We start from the raw sequence: 25538 nt of genomic DNA on the forward strand, positions 1-25538 counted from the left end.
GGGAGAGGCATTACCAGTAGACAGAGGGGGGCGCTCATGCCGCTCTACAGAGCACTAGTGAGACCTCATCTGGAGTATTGTGCTCAGTACTGGAGACCATATCTCCAGAAGGATATTGATACTTTGGAGAGAGTTCAGAGAAGAGCTACTAAACTGGTCCATGGATTGCAGGATAAAACTTACCAGGAAAGATGAAAGGACCTTAACATGTGTAGCTTGGAAGAAAGACGAGACAGAGGGGAGATGAGAGAGACTGCTAAATACATAAAGGGAATCAACGAGGGAAAAGAGGAGAGAAGATTTAAAAGAAGAAAAACTGCTACAAGAGGACATAGTTTTAAATTAGAGGGGCAAAGGTTTAAAAGTAATATCAGGAAGTATTACTTTACTGAGAGAGTAGTGGATGCAGGGAATAGCCTTCCTGCAGAAGTGGTAGCTGCAAATACAGTGGAGGAGTTTAAGCATGCATGGGATAGGCATAAGGCCATCCTTCATATAAGATAGGGCCAGGGTCTATCCATAGTATTCAGTATATTGGGCAGACTAGATGGGCCAAATGGTTCTTATCTGCCGACACATTCTATGTCTCTTATGTTTCCCTTTGAGGAGGCGGTCCTATCAGTGATTGACAGCCTTCCCTCTATGACTGTATACAGAGATAGCTGTCAATCACAGATAGGACCGCCTCCTGACTTCAAAGCCCAGAATAAGCAGGAATTTAAACAAATGAAATACAAATCACACAATCTTTTTTCACAAAACTATATATCAATCTGCTCACTTCCTCCTGCTCTATAACAATTAGCCTTCAGCTCAGACACTGTATTCAACATGCCAGTTTCCCGTTAAATAGAATTTTTATCAACTTGACAGAAGAGGGAGACTTACCGGGGGAATTTCTGAGTTCAGGTGAAAATGCCTTTTTAAGATAAATGATTAGCAGCCAGGCATGGACTTGCCACAATCAGAACAGAGGAGAAAACAGTATGAAATCTGCATAATTCCACCGCTTCCTGTGTGACGTCGCCGCACTTCGTTCTGAACACCATGCTTTCTTGTTTTCCGTGTGATGAACCCTTTGGTCACCAAGGAAGGTGGAAAAGGTCACATAAAGGGATAACAACTAATGGAAGCAACCATTCCCAGGCTTCACCCCCACCTGATGTCCAGCCAATGGGAGTCATCGTTGTTGGAGGTACGGTAAGTTGTGTCTGTGTTGTCCTTGAATGGATTTTATTTAAACACAAAGTTGATGAAAAGCTGACAGGCGAGGAAAAGGCAGAGAAGGAGCCAGTGGCGGGAATTCAGCAACGAGGCCCTGGACGGTGAGCATGCAGAAAACGAGCGGTGACAGGTCAGAGAGCTGAGGTTTCTATAAGAAGAGGAGTCAAAAATTACTACAGCGCTGCAGTAAGAGAAAAGAGATAATGAACTGGTATAAAGAGCAAAAAGTATCAATATCAACCTACAGTATATTATCTAAAAGTGCAATCTACAATCACAACTAAGATTTTATATAATTGCATCCAAATATACAAAACTCTACTACTTATAGAGGCTTATCCAGTATTATATATATTCTTGTACATAGGAGAGCAGTATTATAGTAGTTATATGTAGGGATGAGCGAATCAACTTTGGATGAAACATCTAAAATCTATTTGCATAAAACTTTGTTAGACTACTGTACGGAGTGGTACGTCGGAACCGAACCCGAATTCAGTAAAAGGTTTTTTACAGTAGAAATAAATTTCTGAAGTTATTACCCGAAGTATCGGAGACTATCGCTCCATACAGTATTCTAACTAAGTTTAATGCGAATCGACTTCGGATGTTTCATTCAAAGTCGATTCGCTCATCCTTCATTATATTCTTGTACATAGGAGGCAGTATTATAGTAGTTATATTCTTGTACATAGGAGGCAGTATTATAGTAGTTATAGTCTTGTACATAGGAGCAGTATTATAGTAGTTATATTCTTGTACATAGGAGCAGTATTATAGTAGTTATATTCTTGTACATAGGAGCAGTATTATAGTAGTTATAGTCTTGTACATAGGAGCAGTATTATAGTAGTTATATTCTTGTACATAGGAGGCAGTATTATAGTAGTTATATTCTTGTACATAGGAGGCAGTATTATAGTAGTTATATTCTTGTACATAAGAGCAGTATTATAGTAGTTATATTCTTGTACATAGGAGCAGTATTATAGTAGTTATATTCTTGTACATAGGAGCAGTATTATAGTAGTTATAGTCTTGTACATAGGAGCAGTATTATAGTAGTTATATTCTTGTACATAGGAGGCAGTATTATAGTAGTTATATTCTTGTACATAGGAGGCAGTATTATAGTAGTTATATTCTTGTACATAGGAGCAGTATTATAGGAGTTATATTCTTGTACATAGTATGCAGTATTATAGTAGGTATATTCTTGTATATAGGAGCAGTATTATAGTAGATATATTCTTGTACATAGGAGGCAGTATTATAGTAGTTATATTCTTGTACATAGTATGCAGTATTATAGTAGGTATATTCTTGTATATAGGAGCAGTATTATAGTAGATATATTCTTGTACATAGGAGGCAGTATTATACTAGTAATATTCTTGTTTATAGGGGGCAGTATTATAGTAGTTATATTCTTGTACATAGTAGCAGTATTATATTAGTTATATTCCTGTACATAGGGAGCAGTATTATAGTAGTTATATTCTTGTACACATGTTGCAGTATTATACTAGTAAAAATTGATGATTGACATATGATTGAATATTCAGCAGAATGGACTCTAAGTCCACATGCATACGACTGTGGTGTGTTTTGCAGTCCGCAAAACACGGATGGTGTCCGTGCGCGTTCCGAAATTTGCAGAACGGCACGGACAGCCTTTACATATAACTGCCTATTCTTGTCCGCAAAGCGCGGACATGAATAGAACATGTTATATTTTTTTGCGGGGCCACGGAACAGAGCAACGGATGCGGAAGTGGGTCCGCATCCGAATCGCCAAAATTGCGACTCGGATGCGGACCAAAACAACGGCAGTGTGCATAAGGCCTAAAAGTGGTATCAGTGAGCAACATTGAGCACAGGAGAAGGCATCTCCCAGGCATGATATTCCATTGTTTGCAACATGGTTGGAGTTTTATGTGACAGACAGGTAATAAAAGGGGAGTAGTCACTATGAACCCCCATCCAGTCGCTGTAAGAAATAACAAGAGGTGCAGGGTCAGTAGAAGCTGGTGTTTATTACCTATTGATATCCTGCTGTGTTTTGTGCAGAGATAAAACTGCAGCCTGGATTTCTTTAAGTTCATGTTTCTCTTTTCCACATTGGGAACACGGGCCCTGAAAACCTATAAAATGCAAAAACACAGAACAACATCAGGGCATGGTTCTATACTTCCATCTCCTGTCAATTGTTGGAATTACAACTACAGAAAACAAAATATTAAATAAAAATCTGTGGTGATCATTAAAGAGGTTACAATTAGGGATGAGCGAATCGACTTCGGAAGAAACATCGCGCAAACTTAAGTTTCAATACTGTATGGAGCCAATACATTCTAATACTGTACGGAGCGCTCGCTCCATACAGTATTGAAACAACGTTTTATGCGAATCGACTTTAAAGGGATTCTGTCACCAGGTTTCACCCCTGTCAGCTAAAAATATGCTGATGTTCAGGGCGTCTTCACGATTCCTAATGTGGGCTTATAAATGTCATCTGTAGGCTTATTTAGCTCAAAAACAGCTATTACTAACCTGTCAGTCAAACAAATAAGGTGCCCAAGGGGATGTTAATGGATGCAAGGTGCCGGCCGCACCCGCCGCCTTTCCAGACTTCTGCGCCGCCTCCTAATCCTCTGTGCCGCCTCTCGCTCTCCCTCCCTCCCCCTCCTTCTGCTGTAAGATCTCGCGCTTGCGCACAGGGCTCTGCCTGATGCGCCTGTGCGGACTTCTCCATTTGGCTTCATACAGCGAAGTGCGCATGCGCCGGCACTTCGCTCAACCCCTGTATGCGCGAGATCTTACACGGACAGCATACAGTGCAGTAATGCCGGCAAGGGACCAATCGGAGTGGTCCCTTTGCCGGCAATCGATCCGATTGGTTAGTCTGCGCAGACTAATCAATCGGATTGCGGCAGTGAAAAAAATGCTGGTTTCAGGCTCTGATCTGCGCTCTGCAGATCAGAGCCTGAAATCAGGTAGTGTCTCTGTGCCCCCCCCCCCCTCCCCCGATCTTGCGCCTCCAACACCTCCCTGTCTGCGCATGCCCCTGATGCGGCCCACCCCCTCCATTCTCCCCGCCCCTCCTGCTCCAGCCTCCCTCAATGTTGGCAGCCGTACCCCCCACCCCCCCTTCCCAGCGCTGCCCCCGGTCCCCCTTGCCGTGCGGTCCCCCTGCTGTGTGTGATGGCGGCGGCTCCATTCCTGAGCCACCGCCATCAGCAGAGTGTCAGCTCTATGCTTACAGCTCTATGCTCCCCCTGCTCTATGTGCATTTGTGTTTTAAAATTTAATAATTTTCCGTTTCACCTCATAACTCCAACAAATGCATGCCACTTTGCCATTCTGCAGGCCTCTTTCCACAGCGTTGTCATGTCTCCTCTCTGCTATAAACAAGAGATGGGAGAGAACTGGGAGGAGCACAGCTCTGAGTGCCTTGGAGCTGAGCTTGGGCAGAAAGTGGAAGGGGGAGGGCTGCTTTAGATGCTGCTATCTCCTGAATGGTAGCAGCTAGAAACATATAACTGGTCTTGTTTGAAAGCTGACATTCACTGTTAGAAATCGATTCGGGAATAATCGCGGGTAAAACCTTATTTTACTTTCACTTTCACCTGTATTCACTTCATCCCGATTTCTATCAGTGATATCTTCCCCTGTACTGAACATATTGCTGTCATTCTGGTATTGTCTGAAAGCTGTAGGAATGTCAGCTTTCAAAAAATACATATACAATATATCTAGCTGGTACCAAACCAGAGAGATGGGCAGTTAAAGCAGCCCCCCTCTCTGTCAGTGTGGAGGATAATGAGGGAGTAGCTGAGGAGGAGAGGAAAAAACTGTAAAAATAGATAGAAATGTGACATTATCATCATTGTAGTGACCCACATAATAAAATTGCGTTATGTTTACCACACCGTGAACGCTGTAAAAACATTTCACAAAATAATCTAAAAATTGCTGTTTTTTTTTTATATCTTTCCCCCTAAAAATACACACCCCAAAATGGATCCTAAAACTAATCCCCAAAACTAAACTAATCCCCCAAAATTAAAAATTAAAAAGCATTAAGAAGAAAATTTTTAAAAGTTATGACTGCTAGAACACAATGGGGGAAAATATTATTGGTCCTTGAGGCTAAAATTAATGATGTCACTAAGGGCTTAAAATGCAAGATGCCAACAAGATTTGCTGCAGACACACATTCAAAATCTACAATAAAAAAGGTAACATTTTTGGGAGGGTTTTCCCAATTTTAAGGTCACTGTTAAGAGGCTAAAACAAATGCTTACTGATTTCATGTAATTGCAGGGCTTGTCTGTCTCTGGTTAGCTGTATGTGAGAGGATACACTGCTCTGGGGCAGTGAGGGAAGTTATCTGCATTCTGATTGGTCTTGTCTGTTTCTGGTTAGCTGTATGTGAGAGGATACACACTGCTCTGGGGCAGTGAGGGAAGTTATCTGCATTCTGATTGGTCTTGCTTGTCTGCTAGTTCATGTGAGGAGAGCAAGGGGTTATGGGACGGGAGGGAAATACAGAATGTCCTCAAGGACATGGAAAAGATCACCACAGGAAGATGCTGAACTAGAGGCACAAAGAAATAGGGTTTCTAAGGGCTGAATGCAGACACCAGAAAGGTAAAATTAACTAACAAAAAAAAGTTTCATGAAAATTAGGGCTGCACGATATGGGAATTTTGTGCGATTGCGATTAGGGCCCTAAAAGTTGCGATAACGATATGCGATGCAATATTTTAAGGGAATTGTGCTAGAGGTCTATTTGCTTGGATTTTCCCATATGAGCCGCTGACGTGGCTGGGTATGACATAGTTATGGGGGGGATCTGTGGAGGACGCTGTTATGGGGGGGATCTGTGGAGGACGCTGTTATGGGGGGGATCTGTGGAGGACGCTGTTATGGGGGGGATCTGTGGAGGACGCTGTTATGGGGGGGATCTGTGGAGGACGCAGTTATGGGGGGGATCTGTGGAGGACGCTGTTATGGGGGGATCTGTGGAGGACGCTGTTATGGGGGGGATCTGTGGAGGACGCTGTTATGGGGGGGGATCTGTGGAGGACGCTGTTATGGGGGGGATCTGTGGAGGACGCAGTTATGGGGGGATCTGTGGAGGACGCTGTTATGGGGGGATCTGTGGAGGACGCTGTTATGGGGGGGATCTGTGGAGGACGCTGTTCTGTGGGGGATCTGTGGAGGACGCTGTTCTGTGGGGGATCTGTGGAGGACGCTGTTATGTGGGGGATCTGTGGAGGACGCTGTTATGTGGGGGATCTGTGGAGGACGCTGTTATGTGGGGGGATCTGTGGATGACGCTGTTATGTGGGGGGATCTGTAGTGTTTCAGAACTGATAGATTGTGTAATGCCGAGTGCAGAGCCCAAGGGGGCGGTGTATGACACAGGGAGTCAAAGAACACTAAAGTGAAAAAGAAAAGGGGATGAGCTCACTATGGTTATGTCTGCTTATGTAAGGGTTTTCTCAGCATACTGTAGATATTTTATTAGAAACACAGTTATATTATATGTGTGGTCATTTTGAAACCAGAATGGGCACACTGCTTCCACCCCCATCCCTCCTTCCAGCAGTTCCTGTTGATCAGATGTTAATTTCATTTGGAAAAAACACCTTTTTAAAGACATGGTGATAGGATATATAACTACTATGTATTGCTGTAAACAAACCATCATCATCAGAGGATTCATGTCTGGACTCAGGAGTAGAACAGCTGCTCTCCGTGGTCTGGCTGCTAATGGAAGGCTGCTCGCTGGCTTTCCGATGTCTTCCTTCTCGGTTTCCTCTCTAGTAAAGTAAATAAGTAATCACAGACTCCGCCTCATTCTGTGACAGATTTACTGTACAATGTTAGGTTGTATTTTTCTGAATACCAAAGAAAAAAGTAAAAATTCCTTATGCTCCCCATAAAATGAACACGTGATCATGTACAGCCCTGCTACACGTTTGCGTGGTTCACCTCTATTGCCTTACTGGGGGCATAACTTGGCCTGAATCTCCCATTACTAGTCATATTAGGCTTTGTCAGTCAATCACATGACTAATAAGTGTGCTTAAAGGGGTTCCCTGGTCCTATAATGAGTTTTTTTTATATCCGTCATGAGTACTTAATCATTGGATATTTCTGACCCATATACTTGTTTTCATGTCATTACTTCCCTTCCCCTATTTCTCAGCATAACTGTATCCTGCAGGATGTTTACATGCAGAACTTCCTGTTTGCTAACCACACCCAGCATGGCTTGCTCTGTAAGGCTTTCCAGGACTTGCTCTGAGGGCCACACTATTCTCTCTGAGGTAGCCACACCCTGTAAATCTCCCCTCTCCATGTAAGGCCTCTTTCACACATCTGTGATAACACCCTTCTTTGTGTCACCCATATTCCACTGCTAGGCTCAAAATTAATTTAAAACCATGGACCAAACACAGATGGCATCCACCATGAAGCTGATGAAAACAGGAAATAAACCATGTAAACATCCTGCCTTCGTGCACTGAAGCCAAGAGGAGGAAAGTGTGGACGTGAAAAACAGGTATATATACCAAAATATACTCTGGGCCAATGAAAAATTTAATTATGGGACCAGAGAACCTCTTTAAATAACATCTAACTGGATAAAACCTAGGAGGGCCGTCAGAGGTAACTCTTCTCTGCCTGGGACTCCTGCATGTGTAAATCATAACTGGCACTGTGTTTGATAGCGGTTTCTACAAGCCCAGAGGAAGGTATCCAAACCAGAAGGAGCAGCAAAGACTGTTACTCTTCTGTTCTGCATATTCTCATCAAAGAGGCAGTAAAGTCCGCAGGTTATAACAGGCCGTGTTAAAGCGCCTTCCAAACGCTGTGGATTTTATTGCAGAACTTTCCACGACTGAAATAAATTCCATTCATTTGAATGGGACGGCAAGCACATGGATTTCTGCAAGCCACATTCAGGTGAAAGGAAATGAGTTTCAGTCACAGAAAATTCTGCAACAAAATCTGCAGCGTGTGAATGCACCCCTATAAGGGCTTGTTCACATGAACGTATTTTGCATTCCATATACAGGCCTACGGAACCATTAATTTCAATGGGTCCGCAAAAGATGCGGACAGCACTCTGTGTGCTGTCTGCATCCGTTGCTTCGTTCCGTGGCCCCGCTAAAATTATGACTCTTGTCCTTTTGAGGACAAGAATAGGCATTTCTATAATGGGCCTCCTATTCCGTTCCGCAAATTGTGGAAGGCACGTGGGCGGCGGACGTTTTTTGCGAATCCGCAATTTGCAGACAGCAAAAAACGGCACGGTCTTGTGAACGAGCCCTATGAGACTTTTTAATAGAACGTGCGACTTTTTCGTAAAGATGTGCGACTTTTGTAAAGCTGCTTACTGACGGATAAACTGCTACCGTCAAACCACATTTATTACAGTCTTAAAGGGCCGATCATAAATCTGACTTGGCTAAAACTGACTTTAGCCATATGTGAAAGTGGAGTGAGCTGTCAGAGTCATGATAAATCTGCCCCCAAATGTCTCACGTGTTATGTCTCGGCACAGGAGAAAATGGTGATCGTGGAGACAGGGACTTTTTTTTTTGAATGGCCGTTAATTCTTCTCCTCATTCTAACATGGTTGACAACAGAGAACCATAGAGGTGACTCAACTGTACAGCCAATCTACATAGCAGGCAAACATTAAGGTGCATTTACATGCGCTGACTCAGCAGGCAATTATCGGGAAGGGGCCGTTACTTCCCAATAACTGGCTGCTCGTCAGTGGAGAAAAGAGCTGCATTTATATGCAGCAATCGCCTTTACCTACAGATTCATTGTTTCTGGGCAGCAGGTTGTGCTGTGTAAACAGCAGTGGTTTAGGTGTTTGCATCAAAGCAGATGTGCAGCACGTTTACACAGGCTGATTATATAGAAATTCTGCTTTAGGTTTACTATTAGATGAAGAGGATTTATTTTGCCAGTGTTGTAGGTGCTTGTACCTTGTGTTGGGGGTCTGTCCGTGGGGCCAGCATACTGGTCAGGTTCCTCTTCACGGTTTGCAGAATCCCATCCTTTTCATATTGCGCAATGTCAGTCAGAGGATGCCAGGGACGGCTACTGCAGAATACATGACATTTGAGGCATTAGGGAGATGCTGCGCAATTCTCCCCTGAGGGGGGTGGAACAGAACAGAGATTATAGATGCCAATTTATTTCTAATTATGGTAATGCAATTATTTCATGATTTTATATTGTCTGACAAGCCAAGGACTTTTCTTCTCATCTCTGGATTGGTGCCGCAAGCATCCAGCCTTTCTGTGGTAATTTAGAGAAAATTTCTTAGTTTAAGTAATTTAAGGCGTCCATGAGACAGCGGTAATGTGGATGTATTTCAGCCTCCATATTACCTGGACTGCCTGCCCTTCCACTAAACAGGACCTGGGTCTATGTAGAATGCTATAAATCTGTAACTCCCCTTATTGATGCGCAGAGTAATCTGTGACTGAGGCAGATCCTGCGTCCTCCTGACAATTCCTTCACTGTACTGCTTTCATACAGACAGAAGCTTATACAGAGAAGTCGAGTCTTAATACAAATTCCTATATTATGGATCTCTGTTGTACGGATCCATAATAGGACTTCCATAGTAATCTATGGTCTGTGCTGCCTCTCTTTGTGCTTCTGAATTCATACAAATGTATACACCTTTTTTTCTTTTCCTTGCAGACATTTTGAAGGGGTTGTCCATAATCAGAAAAACATGGCTGCTTTCTTCCAGACCTGTCCACAGGTGGCGTATGGTACAGCAGGCCACTCTCATTCACTTCAATGGATGCGAGCTCTTGGAAGTGCCGTTGTGTATGCATACCATTCAGTGGGGCGAATCCTCAGCTTTTTTATTTATTTAAGAAATTCATGGAAATAAATATAAAAAAAACTCCTGGATTTTTTTCCACTAAGTGTGAACAGAGTTGCAGAAACTCCATTCACATGCCTGGCAGATCATTCTCATAGATTACTCAGATTTCGGTGCAGAATCCGCAATGAAATCCATAGCAAATCCCACATGTGTAAATGGACCTTTAGGCTACTTTCACACTTGCGGCAGAGGATTCCGGCAACTGATGGCATTTGTAAGACTGATCAGGATCCTGATCCGTCTTATAAATGCATTGAAATGCCGGATCTGTCTTTCCAGTGTCATCCGGAAAAGTGGACCCAGCATATATATTTTTTTCACATTTTGCGCAGACCAGAAAGATGGATCCAGCATTGCGGTATTTTGAATGCCGGATCTGGCACTAATACATTCCTATGGGGAAAAAATGCCGGCATTTCGGCAAGTTTTCCAGATTTTTGGCCGGAGATAAAACCGTAGCATGCTGCGGTATTATCTCTGTCCTGAACAGTCAAAAAGACTGAACTGAAGACATCCTGATGCATCCTGATCGGATTGCTCTCCATTCAGAATGCATGGGGATAAAACTGATCCTTTTCTGGTATAGAGCCCCTCTATGCCGGAAAATAAAAACGCTAGAGTGAAAGTACCCTTATAGAGATTTTCTCATCCATGTCATATTTTGACATTTTCTTTTTAATCTTTTAGTGCACAGAACCACTATGTGAATGTTGGTTTAGGTGCAATCAACCTCCACATGTCCACATTTTAACTGACTTGAGTGTGAACAATTAGGATGTGGATATTGATATGGTTGGATTTTTGGATCTACAAAGCGGCCTATGACCATTATGAATGATAGATATACTATGATGGACATAGGCACAGAAAGTGTCTTGCACTAAAGAGCTGTTCATACAGATTTTTGGGAATTCTACTTTAAGAGGTTACTTACTCTTCATACTTATAGCGCCATTCTTCCAGGATGTCGTCATACACAAAGAGCTGGGGGTGCCACTCTTCATCATTCTCCTTCCTCTCCTTTGCTGACTTTCGTTGAGCCTCTTCTATAATATACTTTTCATCGGTGGCCTGCTGCTGGTTTCCGTCATTGATTGCGCTGGTCACGTGTTGCCAGAGCCTGTAACAGAGACCGATCTGAAGTTTTAATGTGTATAGAAAAAGCTGTGTATTAGTCCTGTACAGCTCAGTTAATTATGTCTCCTTTCTGGCCTGTTATCACCATGGTAACGGTGATATCTGTGATCATATACATTTAATTTCTAAAACAGATATAGAAGAGGCCTCGAGTCTAGCGTGAGTAATACAATAGTCACTGCTTTCCTCCAGTCATGGAACGTGTGGAAAAAGATCAGTGACCAGTTATAGAAACGAGTGTGAAGGTTTTAGAGATTCTGTGGCCAATGGCGCCAAAATTTATTCAAATTATACTCTATAATTTATATGGAGTAAATCACAACATAGAGGACACACTTATTGTAGATACACACCAGTAGTATTCCCAAAAAAATTACACAAGCGGAAAATATAATTGACACAAACGTCCCCCTCACCCCTTTGATGCATCCTTTTTCAACTCTGTTGTAGGACGAAGATCAGATTGGCGCCCGTCTTCCATAAACATGACATACACATCACTTGTCATACTTTTATAGTATACATGCATATTTGCAGGTTACTTGAAAAGGGCCGGTAGGTGGTCATCACCTCTCTGACTCCATTTCCGTCTGCTCTTCGAACAACACAATGTGACGTTTGAGTCTTTGTCTTCGGATATTAGCAGTCGGATTCCAGAATATGTCCCTGTGGCCGGTGTGAAGATCGTTGAGATAAACCTCCCGATCCTGTAGTAAGATGACAGATATGTTGTCTTCTTGCTCACCTTTCCGCGGCAGTGCTGCATCTATATCACTGGATGTTATCCCTCAGTTTAACACTTTTTTCCCCTTTCTTTTAAACTTTTTTTTAAAATGAGGCTGGGATTCAGAAATGTGTCGTATCAAGTCCTAATGATCCCTGCAGCTTAAAGTAACCTCCAAAGTGCGCAGGTTTTACAGTCTGTTTCCTGGTTGTATTTAAACATGGGGCATGCTGGCCGGCACTGGTTACGGTGGAACACTGGGCGGTACTGTTAAATGGGTGAAAAGTAGCTGACTCTGTTTGAGGTGAGATTCTCTCTAGTACTCAGGGTGGCACTGTTCATGAGTGAATACTGACTGGCACTATGAAGGTGGCTCTGTTTAAAAGAAAATTAACTTGTGGCCGGGCTGCTTAAGAGAGAACTATGGCTGGTACTGTTCGTACGGAAACACCATCCAGCACGGGAGGGAGCTCTGGTTATAGCGAGAACTCGGACTGGCACTGGCTGGTGCTATGTACTGGAGAAGTCTGGTTGACGTTATTTGTAGGAGAACACTTCTGGGCCCTGCTCATGGGAACTTTGCCAGCAATTTAAGAGATATGTCATCAAAGTAGGGAAGTATACTCTCCCAACCTGCCAAACACAATTACAGTCTTGCCTACTCAAATACAACCTAAAAACCTACCTCACTAACCTTCCCCTCCAGACATAACACATAAAAGAGAAACCCCCTTTATGTATGCTGGTTCCAGCCACCATCACCACATCCTTGGTCAGGACTGGCATCTGTTAGAAGCCGCCACCCTACCGCTGTATGAGAGAAGGATGGCAGGAGTATCAGGTCACTTGACCATCAATTGTTAGGTAAAGTTATGTTGTGGAGAGGCAGCCAAACCATAGGGAAGGAATGATATTAACCGGACCATCCAGCTTTCAGCTGCTGCATGGCACCATAACTCTGAATAAACAATTCATTTCTAATTTTTCCTTAAACTAGCACCTTAAGAATCCACAACCCACTCCAATTTCCTTGAACTGTTTCTACTTTACATAAGATTCTCACCCAGTGTCCGTCCAGGTTTGCTAGAACTTCGCTGCCAGTCTTTATCTTCCCGCTAATCTGGTTTAATGTATCACTGCCCCCGAAGAACGGCTGAAAGATAAATGTGCAACTGAAAAAACATACAAAGTGTAGGAGAGTATGATTGGCACATATAGGGTTATTATTACCTGTCAAGTACTGGATGTGGAGACTGATTATTTACTTGTATAGAATGAGGAATGGACGGCGCCATATAAAAGACGCACCTGTACCACTTTTGTCAACACAATGGGAGGTGAAAAGTGGGATGACTTATAAAGAAAGTCCTCCATATCTAAGGGTCTGACCTAGATGTATTTATCTACTAGATATAGACCACCAACACACCACTCGCACAGAGCAACATTTAAAGGGGTATTTCAGTTTCACCAAATAAATGTCATACTCTCACTCACTGTATGATAAAATTGACACAATTTTCCAATATTCTTCACAGTTTTCAAGATCTCATGCAACAGGAGTGGATAAAACTGCCCTGGTCATATGATTAAGGGCTCATTCAGACAACCGTATGTGTTTTGCAGCCCGTAAATTGCAGATCTGCATGCAGTACTTAGTCCGGCTGCCTCTTGCCGTGTTGCCACCGGAACTCTGCCCCCGCCCCCATTATAGTCAATGAGGACGGAGCGGCAGTCCGGGGACACACGTGAACTAGCGGCATGACGGATCCGACAAGCTGTTTAGCCGCCGGAACAGCCTGCCGGACTCCCCTGCCGCTAGTGTGAGACTAGCCCCAACTTTTGGGGAATTGGGGTTGTACCATTGAGTCACTTTGGGCAACATGAAGAGGAATCGCATATATACAGTATATGTAAGAGACTATAGGGGAGATTTATCAAAACTGGTGCAAAGGAAAGCCGGAATTAGACTTACCGGTAATTCATTTTCCACGAATCCACCATGACGGCCCAGAGAGAGATTGACCCCTGACCTCTGTAGGGGCAGGAACAGAGATAGGTTTAAAAGGACCCCTCCCACCACCATTCACCAGTGAGTTCCAGATTATAGTGCTACAATCACCAGTTTACAAGTGAGACAACTCAAAGTGTTGTGTTTTTTTTTTTTTGTTTTTTTTTTTGGTATTACCTCATACCAAAGGTTTTTTTTTTGTTTTTTTTAGGGCGGGATATCATGCCGTCATGGTGGATTCGTGGAAAATGAATTACCGGTAAGTCTAATTCCGGCTTTCCACTTCACCACCATGACGGCCCAGAGAGACGTAACAGATTATATATGACTTAGGGTGGGGCAACGGCCTGAAGGACCTTGCGACCAAATGCGAGGTCGGAAGACCTGGATAAGTCGAGCCTATAATGTTTAATGAAGGTGTTAACATTAGACCAGGTTGCAGCCTGGCATATTTGATTTAGGGAAGCTCCTGCCCTTTCAGCGAAAGAGGCAGATACAGCTCTTGTGGAGTGAGCCCGAATGACTTCTGGACAACTGATGCCTTCGATCTTGTAGCAGTCTGTAATAGTCTGTCTTACCCAACGGGCAATGGTAGATCTGGAAGCTGTCTTCCCTTTATTTTTACCACAGAAGAGCACTAATAAGTTGTCCACCTTCCTCAGGTCCTTAGTGACCTCTAGGTATTTTAGTACTGCTTGTCTGACGTCTAGCGTATGGAAACGTTCCTCTCCAGAATTTTTAGGATCTACACAGAAGGAGGGCAGAATGATCTCCTGGCTCCTATGGAAGTCTGTTACTACCTTTGGCAAAAACGTAGGGTCTAGCCTCAAGGTGATACGGTCCTCCTGTACCATGAGATATGGTTGTCTTATTGACAATGCTTGGATCTCACTCAGTCTTTTTGCTGATGTTATGGCTATAAGAAAAGCCACCTTATGAGAAAGATTCTTCAGGGAACTTGCGTCCATGGGTTTATACGGTGGACCTGAGTCCTCTAAGGACAATGTTTAAGTCCCAGGTAGGCATCCTTGATCTGAGGGACGGTCTTAGTCTGGCTGCAGACCTTAGGAATCTTTGGATCCATCTATGGCTGGCCAATTCGGAATCAAAGTAGGCGCTAAGTGCTGAGACCTGGACTCTCAGGGTAGAAGGACTTAACCCTAACTCTAGTCCCTTCTGAAGGAAATCCAGAATCCTCTGTATATTTGGTCTGGTTTGATCTGGGGCTTCGTCGCCTGACCAGGTGCAGAATCTTTTCCAGATCTTGAAATAAATGGAGTTAGTCACCTTCTTTCTGCTGGCCTTTAAGGTAGATATAACACCCTCAGAGAGACCTCTCTGCCTTAGGAGGTTGGACTCAGGATCCAGGCCGAGAGGCTGAAGATTTCCGGATGGGGATGGAGAACCGGCCCCTGGATCAGAATATCCTTTCTCCCTGGGAGAATAAATGCTTCCTGTGGGGAGAGTTTGGTTAGGATCGAGAACCAGCTCCTCTTGGGCCAGTATGGGGTGACCAGGATTACTCTGGCTCTGTCCCTGATGATCTTCTGGAGAACCCTTGGGATTAATGGGAATGGAGGGAAGGCATATGCAAGGACCCAGTCCCAGTCCCCTTGGGTTTAGGGAGCAAAAGGTTGATACCTTTGCGTTTGTCCTTGTGGCGAATAGGTCTATTACTGGAAGGCCCCATCTCTGGACAATCAAATTGAAGATCTCGACGTTTAAGGCCCATTCTCCCTGGTCTATGGTAGTCCTGCTGAGGAAGTCTGCCGCACAGTTTAGGCTTCCTTTTAAATGAACTGCCGATATTGATTTTACGTTTTTTTCTCCCCAGAGGAAGATTTTCCTGGATAGACCTTCCAGCTTCTGAGATCGTGTGCCCCCCTGATGCTTGAGGTAGGACACGGTCGTTATATTGTCTGAATAGACCTTTATATGTTGGTTTTGTAGTTTTGGAGCGGCTGTTCGTATTGTCTCCCAAACTGCCCTGAGCTCCCTGTAGTTGGAGGACTGGGCTGCAATCTTTGGAGGCCAGTCTCCCTGGTACAGATCGGAGTACATTTTTGCGCCCCATCCTTTTAGGCTGGCATCGGTCTGAATATGTACTGCTGGGGTCCTGAACCAGACCATGCCCTTTTTTAAATTTTTTGTGTGAAGCCACCACCGGACTGAAGATTTTACGTGGCCCGGGATCAGGATCTTTTTGTCCAACGAGGTCAGATTTTTGTCCCATTTCCTTAAAAGCCAGGACTGAAGGGCTCTGTAATGGGCCTGGCACCATGGGACTGCTACAATGCAGGCTGTCATCTGACCTAAAAGGCTCATCGTTTCTCTGAACGAGAAGGAGCGACGTCTCAGGAAGGCTCTGATTGATGACTGTAGGTTCTGGATTCTTTCTGCCGGAAGGAAGGTTGTTTGTTTTTCCGAATCCAGCAAAACCCCTAGGAATTTTACCCTGGTATTCGGAACTAGGGAGGACTTCTTTAGGTTTATCACCCAACCTAAATATGTCAGAAGGGAGCAGAAGATTTCTCGATCTGCTATAGACTGAACCACCGTGTTTGAAATAAGTAGAAAGTCGTCTAGATAAGGGACAACCGTCACCCCCTGAGGTCTCAGGGAGGCGACCATCTCTTCCACCAGCTTCGTGAAAATCCTTGGGGCTGAGGCCAGCCCGAAGGGGAGAGCCACGAACTGGAAGTGGTGAACAGACCCCTCGTGATCCTTTACTGCAAAGCGCAGGAACCTCTGAGACTGGGAGTGAATGGGAACATGATAGTATGCGTCCTTCAGGTCGATTGTACAGAGGGACGCATCCTTTTGGATTAAGGGGATGGTAGAATTTAAAGATTCCATCTTGAACCTTTTGTAGATCACAAATTTGTTTAGCCTCTTTAGATTTATGATCATGCGGAAGGCGCCCCCCGGCTTTTTTACCAAGAAAAGGCTGGAGTAGAACCCCCGCCCCCGTTGAAGTTCGGGAACTGGAATTACTACTCCTAGGTCCAGAAGATTCTGGACCTCCCTCCAGATCTGGCTGTACTGAAAGGGAGAAGGGTGGTGAGAAATCAGAAATACGTTCGGAGGGGGGGGAAGATAGTTCTATTTTGTATCCAAACCTGACCAGATTTTGCACCCAGAGGCTCGGAGAAGTCTGTTGCCACTGAGCAAAATGTAGGGATAGTCTTCCCCCTATCCTGGCGTCACTGTTTCTCACCGCCCTTGTTTTGGGGATTAAGCAGGAACCCTCTACCTCTCCCCCCTTTGGGGTAACTCCAACGTCCGGTTTTACCTTTACCACGAAAGGAACTGCTTTGGGTATTTTGACCACGAAAGGAGGGTTTCTTTTTAGGGATCCTATCCTCAGGGAACCCCCTCTTTTTATCAGTAGCCTTCTCAAGGATCGTGTCCAGTACAGGGCCGAACACGTATTCGCCCGAGAAGGCTATGGAACACAATTTCATCTTGGAAGGGATGTCTCCTGACCAAGATTTCATCCAAAGTGCCCTCCGGGCCGCATTGGACAAGGCTGCATCCTTGGCTGAAAATCTAATTGTCTCTGCAGAGGCGTCCGCAAGGAAACCTGTAGCAATTTTAGCAAGGGAATGGAATCTAATATCTGTTCCCTAGGCGTTTTGCTGCTTAGATGATCCTCTAATTCATTCAGCCATAGGTACATAGACCTAGCGACTGAAGTAGCGGCTATGTTTGTCTTAACACTAAACATAGCTGCCTCCCAGGACCTTTTTAATAAGCTGTCGGCCTTTCTTTCCATCGTGTCCTTTAGCTGACAGGAATCCTCAAATGGAAGTGAGGTTCTCTTGTTGACCTTGGCCACCTGTACATCGATTCTAGGGACTTCGTCAAAAATTTTTGAGTCTGAAGGGTCAAATGCAAGGCGGTTTCTGAATTCCTTGGATATACCCAGCTTCTTTTCTGGATGGGCCCATTCATCCATCACCATCTCCTTAATATTTTCGTTTATGGGGAATACCCTGGAGCGTTTGACCCTCAATCCCCCAAACATTTCCTCCTGAACCGTATGGGGTTGCTGAATGTCTTCTACCCCCATGGTATCCCTGACAGCCTTTAGAAGGTCACTCATCTCACTGGGAGTGAAGAAAAATTTTCTGGAGTCTTCAATGATCTCACCCTCAGATAGGTGATCGTCGTTCTCTTTTTTAGAGGATGAAGCATCCTCCTCTAAATCTTCGGAGTCAGAGGGGATGTCTGCCCCCCTGGGTCTTTTAGGTGGGCGGATCTCCCTGGTATCCTCACGGAGGGAGGCCAAAGAAGATTTAACCTCCTCCTGGATCATGGATCTAAACTCCTGCATGATTGAGGGCTGTTCATCTCTCACTATCTTAGTGATGCAATCCTTGCACAGTTTTTTTGTGTAATCCTCAGGAAGCCTGATGGAGCACTGGATGCATCTGGCGGTCTTCTTAACTTTTTTTAAAGTAAGTTTGGCCTAAGTGAGAGAGAGAGGCAGTCATTTAATTAATGTCAATCTGGTATAGGAGCAATATTAAATGCAGTATACCAGCAGACACCACCAGGGGGAGGGGACAGTGGTTACCCCTAAGGCGCAACCCCCCCCCCCCCTGTAGCCAACTATTAAGCCGCCGTGCCCAGGTGGGCTACTCACGCCAGGGCGCTCTGGAGCGGTCTGCTCCTTCTGCTGTGGCTCTTTCTCCTGGTCCGACATCTCTGGTAGGAGAGCGATGCAGATAGCGCAGCGGGAAAGTGCTGTTAGCGTCTTTTTATGAAAACCCATCCACTTCCGGGTTTCGGCCTGCGGCCCGGAAGTGACGTCAGACGCGCGCGACAGCCCAGAGCGTCTTTCCGGTCGGCTACCTCAGAGAGGTAGGCGACCCGCGGCATCTCAGGGCAGGCTTCCCTCAACAGGGAGCGTGACCCCGGCGTCCCCTGTCAGCTTGAGAACGAGTCCGCCGGAGAGCAGGGGACGCATCTCTGGGTGAAAAGGAGCCGCAAGGGAGGCAAAGAGCACCACCGATGCGGTCACCCAGGTACTTGAAAATAATAAACGAGGTCCACTTCACCTCCCTGAAAGCCAGAGAGGACTTTTACTCTGTCCTGGCCACTATAGGGGCAGGAACACACTGGTGAATGGTGGTGGGAGGGGTCCTTTTAAACCTATCTCTGTTCCTGCCCCTACAGAGGTCAGGGGTCAATCTCTCTCTGGGCCGTCATGGTGGTGAAGTGGAAAACTGGCTTAGTTGCCCAAAGCAACCAATCAGAGTCTTTCATTTTACAAAGGAGCTCTGAAAAATTAAAAGTGGAATCTGGTTGCTAGGGGCAACTAAACTAGTTTTCCTTTGCATCAGTTTTGATAAATCTCCCCCAATTTGTTGGCTGTTTGCAGTCACGGTGTAGAAATACAATTGTTGCAGGCAAAATGTAATCTGCAGTTTGCTCACTGCTCCATCCATTTCCATATTGTACAGATACGTCCTATTTATGCATCTGTTCTGTTAGTCTCTCCACTTTATGATCTCCTTCACAAAATTGTTCCCGTAAAACAGGTTTCTGCTTTGAGACACATTAATTCCGAGACTAATATATTCCCAGATACACGGCCACAGAATATGAATCCATGCTGCTGCTTACAGTCACATTACAGGGACTAATAGGTTTCCAAGGAAAAGTATCATTATAGGGGAGATCAGTGTCTTGAAATATTTTATGCACATTATTCTTGCAGGAGTCCGAGACAAGGACTAGTCCATGCCGCTGCTCATGCGCAACTTGGTGACTTCTCTCTGCCTGGGAATCCTGCATCCCATCCCTGTGTAGCGATAGAATACAGTAAAGTAAAAAAACTATAACCCCCATCATTGTCTAGAGAAGACGCACATTACCCAGTGTTTTTTTTTTCCAATAGGAAAATTATGTCCTATGAAAAATATTTGTAGAGTTTTCAAATCAACCGTTGGCTCTGAATACTTTTGTGACTGCATGTAATTAAAAATTATTTAGGAGTTATTCAATAAAATGTATCTGTATAGAGCCACCTGCTGTTTGTTCTTTTTCTTTTTTCTTTGTCCTGCTCACTTTGATGGCCGCACATGCTCAGTTTAATCCTTTAGCTGCCTCCTGAGCTGTGATAGGGAAAGTGCTCCAGCAAAAAGGACATGCCCCTGAGTTGCAGCAGAAAGTGCACTCCCCTAGAGCTGTCAACTTGATATAAATCTATCAGAGCAATAAATGGTAAGATCTCTGGATCCATGTGAGGTGCACGCGCTTTGCTGGAAAGAGACTGTCATGTACTATATATAGATTTTCATGGGATAACCACCTTTAAGATAACTACGTTTCTTACCTTTAGTTTGAACTCCAGCTCTGTTGTGTATCTGGTTTTCTCACATTCAATCGTAACTTTCCCTCCAAGCTCCATAGTCATAGTGCCGTACAGAAGTCCTGTTATTACATAGGTTTTGATTTATTTCAATTTAAAATTAGTCATAACAAAATACACAAATATCATTCACCAATTTTCTGTCCAGATGAACTAAATATGTTAACCCCTGTGTTATACTCCAGAGCTGTAATAACAGTTCGGCAGCTATGTAAAACAATCAGCAAGCTTGGCCTCAGACTCACCATTTACAGCTTAGCTTCTACAGGTTACATACAGGCCTAGATTTACTATGAGAAAAGCTGGCACAGCGGATCAGGTTGTATGATAAGTCTGATGCATCTATAGACTGCCTCTCTAAAAATGTAAGACAACTTGTAGCTGTCTTACAGTACTTCCCATCAGATTTTGCACGGGAACTTTGGCGAGTTTTGATGCAAAAGTTACATCCTATACCATGCAGCTTATTCGCTAAGCCATGCCCATTGATGATGCCGAAGGCGGGCCCATGCCACTCTATGCTGCCTTGCTGCTCCTGCTTCTTCTGCCAACCCTTTCCTCTCCTTCTTGATTGACTATGCAGAAACCTGACCCTGTCAATGAAGAAGCTTATGCAATAGCGGAGGAGAAAGGTGCACAGAGTGGCTTGGGCCCGCCCTCAGTGCACTTAACTCCTGATTTGCATATGGATTAAAAGTCCTTTTTCTCCAGAATGAACAATGGATCACTAAGTTAAGATATAACTACATTCACCTGAGCTATCCCTACAAGCCATTGTGTCTGATGTAACGGTGAATTTCCTGGTGACAGATTCACTTTAAGTGTAATCACAGTGGATCTCATGGATATTGCATTAATATATAAAATAAATGCAGAGATAAATTCTCATAATGACGACTTATGGCAAAGCGGCTTATAGGTTGCTTTCTTAGCCCGCAATCAACCACCTAAAATGCTCTTTTTCAGATACCTTTGCAGTGTGCGTATGGCATGGTGATTATGTAATCTTCATTGCGGGTCATGAACGTAAGCCTTGCTTTTCCATCTAGTATGGCAGACAGCGAATTTCCTATAAAACAATGGTGAACAAGCGTTACTGATGTGAATGTGGTATGGTGCTAGATGTGAATCATAGAGCACATGAAGAAGCACTGAATAAATACCGGTAACCACAGCTTTTTGCCTATGTAGATCTGTATAGATATTGGTCACCAATACAGGAAGTTACCGAGAGGAGAAGTCATCGGGAGAAGGAATCATCTGGCAGAAGGCAGAGGAACGTCAAGGTATTAAAGTGGTTAAGTGGAGTTAAAGGGAATCTCTCACCCTGATTTTGGACCATTGTCTACAGTAATACATAAGTAGTACTACAGATATGCAGTCCAGATCACTACGGTCCTCTGTTCCCCTGCTGTCAGCACTCGGTGCTGCATAGAAATACATTGTCAGGACTGCCGTGCATGTGCGCACGAGTCCTCTCCATTATGTTGGCACAGCACAGCAGTCCTGAGAGTGTATTTCAGTCCAGCTCTGAGGGCTGACAGATTGGGAATCGGTCCAAAGAAAGAAGATGGAGGCAGCATGACCGGTAAAACATCCCTTTATTAGGGGAACCGCCAAGTGAACAGCGTTCACTTGGCGGTTCCCCTAATAAAGGGATGTTTTACCGGTCATGCTGCCTCCATCTTCTTTCTTTGGACTGTTCATGAAGGAGCCCTGATGAATCTTGGACTCCAGGTAGGCTGCTGCATACCGGATGACCTCAAGCTCTGGTGAGTGTGATTCCAATACTAATTTTTCTGTTACAGATTGGGAATCGGGGGCAGATGGAAAATAAAAAAGTGATCTGGACTCCTTATCTGCAGTACTAGTCATTCATTACTGCAGATAATAGTCCAATACTGGGGTGACAGAATCCCTTTAGGTTTTCAATTTTCTGCCTAAAAACCTTACCCAGCCACCCAATAGCTTTCATGATACATTGGTATAGACGCAAAAACACAAATGCAATCGCACTCTGCAACCAGCACTCTGCCCTGCCTCTCTATGCTGGATGTTGAATGAGGCATTAGTGTACATTTTGGCCAAAGCGTAATAAGCCACTCACCACGTCAAGGTAGCCTCTATGAGTGGTCCCTAACACTAGTTCCTACCTGTTTATGGGCCATGATAGCCACACAAAGTCCAGGGAGCGCAGGTACAGCATGCACGCCAAGTACAGCATGCACGCTTTTTCTTTGTAGTATATATTGGAGGCGTGGCGATCTCCATGCAGTCATGCACACCTGACCAGTTAGTCTGCCCTGGAGGCTGGTTTTAAAGTCAGTATAAAACTGAGCCTACCAGTAGCCATTTGGCTCCAGGAGAAGTATATAGTGGGCTCAGCATGCATGTTGGTACTTGAATCCCTGGATCCAATGGAAGCTAATATGGCACCGGACGGGGTTAAAAGCAGAGTGTGCCTGGCGTGCATGCTGTACCTGCGCTCCCTGGACTTTGTGTGGCTATCATGGAACTAGTGTTAGGGACCACTCATAGAGGCGACCTTGACGTGGTGAGTGGCTTATTACGCTTTGGCCAAAATGTACACTAATGCCTCATTCAACATCCAGCATAGAGGCAGGGAAGAGTGCTGGTTGCAGAGTGCAATTGCATTTGTGTTTTTACGTTTGTATGTGTATTTCGCCATAGCAATGTGCACCTGCATACCGGGTTGTGCTGACTGAACCCCCCCACATTTTTTTCTTTGTAGTATATATTGGTATAGGCCTGTGATGGCTAACCTCCAGCACTCCAGCTGTGGTAGAACTACAACTCCCAAGATGCACACTTGCTCGGCTGTTCTTAGAACTACATAGAAATTAATGGAGCATGCTGGGAGTCGTAGTTTCACCACAGCTGGAGTGCCGGAGGTTAGCCATCACTGGTATAGGCCAACTATTAGGAGTAGTGCAACACAATTAAAACAATGTTCAATGGTCTGACAAATAGTAAAAAAAAAAAAAAAAAAGCTAGGCTGCCGAGAGTGATGGCTGCATGAGAGGGAAGCTCCTGCACCAAGCGACTGAAAATCCAGCTCATCCTCTGCCAGCATGGATACTTCCACTTCTATATACACCAGACTAACTTCTAGAAACTATGGGAAAGCCGAAGAGACATCTGCCCCGGCTGAACAGCAATAACTTTGAGAACTACTTTGAAAGAGACAGACCTAAAGATGGCGCAGAGGCAAGCAGCAAATCAACCTCCCCATCTTCCATCCACAGCATATCTCCTCTGCGATCGCCGAGATCCCCATCTCCTTTGGCAACCTCAGTTCCACCACTGCTGCCTGAAGCCTCGACCCCTCCTTTACCACCAACATTGGAGGACATCAGTTCTTCTGCCCGGGCAAGGCCCGAATACAAAGATGGCGCCCTTCTTACACGCCGTCGGACTCTCCCGCCAGCACCCCGCAGAAACAAAGGCCGTGACTAGAGACATTGGGCCCCTTAACAGGTTAGTGCATCCTGCTGAACCCCTCCACGGGGAATTGCTGACACCCTTTCCACAGCTACCCCACTTCTGAGAAACCCCTCTCAGAGGATACCCTAAAGAAAATGCTGATAGCTCTCAAGGCCTCTCTTCACTCTGACATTGCGGGGCTGATTAACAAGAAGTGGAGGACAGACCCCTCCATATAGAAACAAAAATGGATGAATTCGCCACCTGTCAAAATTCCATTATTGACGCTCACAATGATATGGCGGACGAGTTGGAAGCCATAAAGCTGAAAATAGCAGACTTCGAGGATCGCTCACGGCGAAATAACAAACTTTATGGGCATACCCGAGGAGTTCACACCTCAAGAACTGCAACCATACTTGAAAGGCCTGATGTCCGCACTTCTTCCAAATCTGTCCCCTCAAGATATGATTATTGAGAGGGCCCACAGAGTACGGAAGCCCCAACATCCTGTGTGATACTTTAGCACGCATCCACTTCTTTCATATAAAATATGCATTGATGGTGGCTGCCAGGAAAATAGGAACTCTCCCGTTGCCATATCACACTGTTAAGCTGTTTGCAGATCTGTCAGTGGCGACCTTCCACCAACACCGAGCACCACATCCTATCACGGTTGCCTTCCGGGACCACAACATAGAGTACAGATGGGGATACTCTTAAAATTGCTTGTTCAAAGAAATTGACAGATTAACGTTATCAAGATCTTTGAGAGCAGGAAAGACTTATTACAATCCTGGCAAATCCCTTTGCCCTCTCGGGATCCTGACAAAAGACCTTTGCTACAGCCCACCAAACCCATGTGGCAGTCGGCAAAATAGCATTGAGATCTTAATGTTCATTACCAATACCAACAGGATAAAGGAACTTTCATGAACAATTTGACACTAAAGCACCCAGTTCCACCTGTGGAAGACTTATATTTACTACCTCGTCAGGTGATGATGACTACATCCCACCCTCTGGTGCAGAGCCTCTACCAGGGAACACCATCTTTATGCCATACACTCCCGGCCTCAACAGTGGACTCTTGCCCTATGTTGCTGTAAGCGGCCTACAGCTGTTCTGGTTTTCTTTGTTTTTGTTTTTCAGTTATGGTTTATATTCAGTTACCTGTTCCTATGCTTCTCAATATTATGCACATGATGTGCTCCCACAGGCACTGTAGAATTAATCAAGCGGTCCTCTTTCCATCACCATGGGGCTTAAGATCATGTCACTGAATGCCAAGGGGCTCAATTGCCCTCATAAACGGTCCTATGTATGGAAATAAGCAAAATCATCGGGTGCAGACATCCTTTGCATTCAAGAAACTCACTTATTGCAAACTGATGCTGCTAGAATGCACTACCACCTTTTTCCTAACATTTTACATTCCCATTTCAGTAAGAAGTCCAGGGGAGTCTCCATAGCCATTAAGAATACAGTTGCTTTTACCCTCATCAACAGCAGAGCTGACCCTGGGGGCAGATACTTCATCTTGGTATGTTCAATCAACAATATCACATACACTGGACTTCTCCTGCGATTGATTACTGTGATACCTGGGCTTGCTGTCTCCAATAATGTCTAATGTTCTTTCTTGTTTTCTTTCATCCCGGTTGGGATGCTGATGTACTGT

General features: G+C 44.6%; 1 protein-coding gene across 2 annotated transcripts in view; it reads right to left on the minus strand.

The window, feature by feature from the left end:
* Window positions 1-781: 781 nt before the first annotated feature.
* The window catches only part of OSBPL5 (oxysterol binding protein like 5), an 85548-nt gene continuing 60791 nt past the window's right edge, over window positions 782-25538 (minus strand). For both annotated transcript variants that reach the window (XM_044269644.1, XM_044269645.1), the window contains 9 exons: window positions 21384-21482; window positions 20378-20475; window positions 13087-13176; window positions 11870-12006; window positions 11097-11282; window positions 9243-9360; window positions 6938-7055; window positions 3266-3368; window positions 782-1372 (listed from right to left, as the gene is read on the minus strand). In XM_044269644.1, the coding sequence (XP_044125579.1) occupies window positions 1234-1372; window positions 3266-3368; window positions 6938-7055; window positions 9243-9360; window positions 11097-11282; window positions 11870-12006; window positions 13087-13176; window positions 20378-20475; window positions 21384-21482 (1088 nt within the window). In that variant the 3' untranslated portion in view covers window positions 782-1233. The remainder of the gene's footprint in view (window positions 1373-3265; window positions 3369-6937; window positions 7056-9242; window positions 9361-11096; window positions 11283-11869; window positions 12007-13086; window positions 13177-20377; window positions 20476-21383; window positions 21483-25538) is intronic.

This window comes from Bufo gargarizans, chromosome 10 (assembly GCF_014858855.1).
Source record: "Bufo gargarizans isolate SCDJY-AF-19 chromosome 10, ASM1485885v1, whole genome shotgun sequence".
In the NCBI taxonomy this organism is placed as follows: domain Eukaryota; kingdom Metazoa; phylum Chordata; class Amphibia; order Anura; family Bufonidae; genus Bufo; species Bufo gargarizans.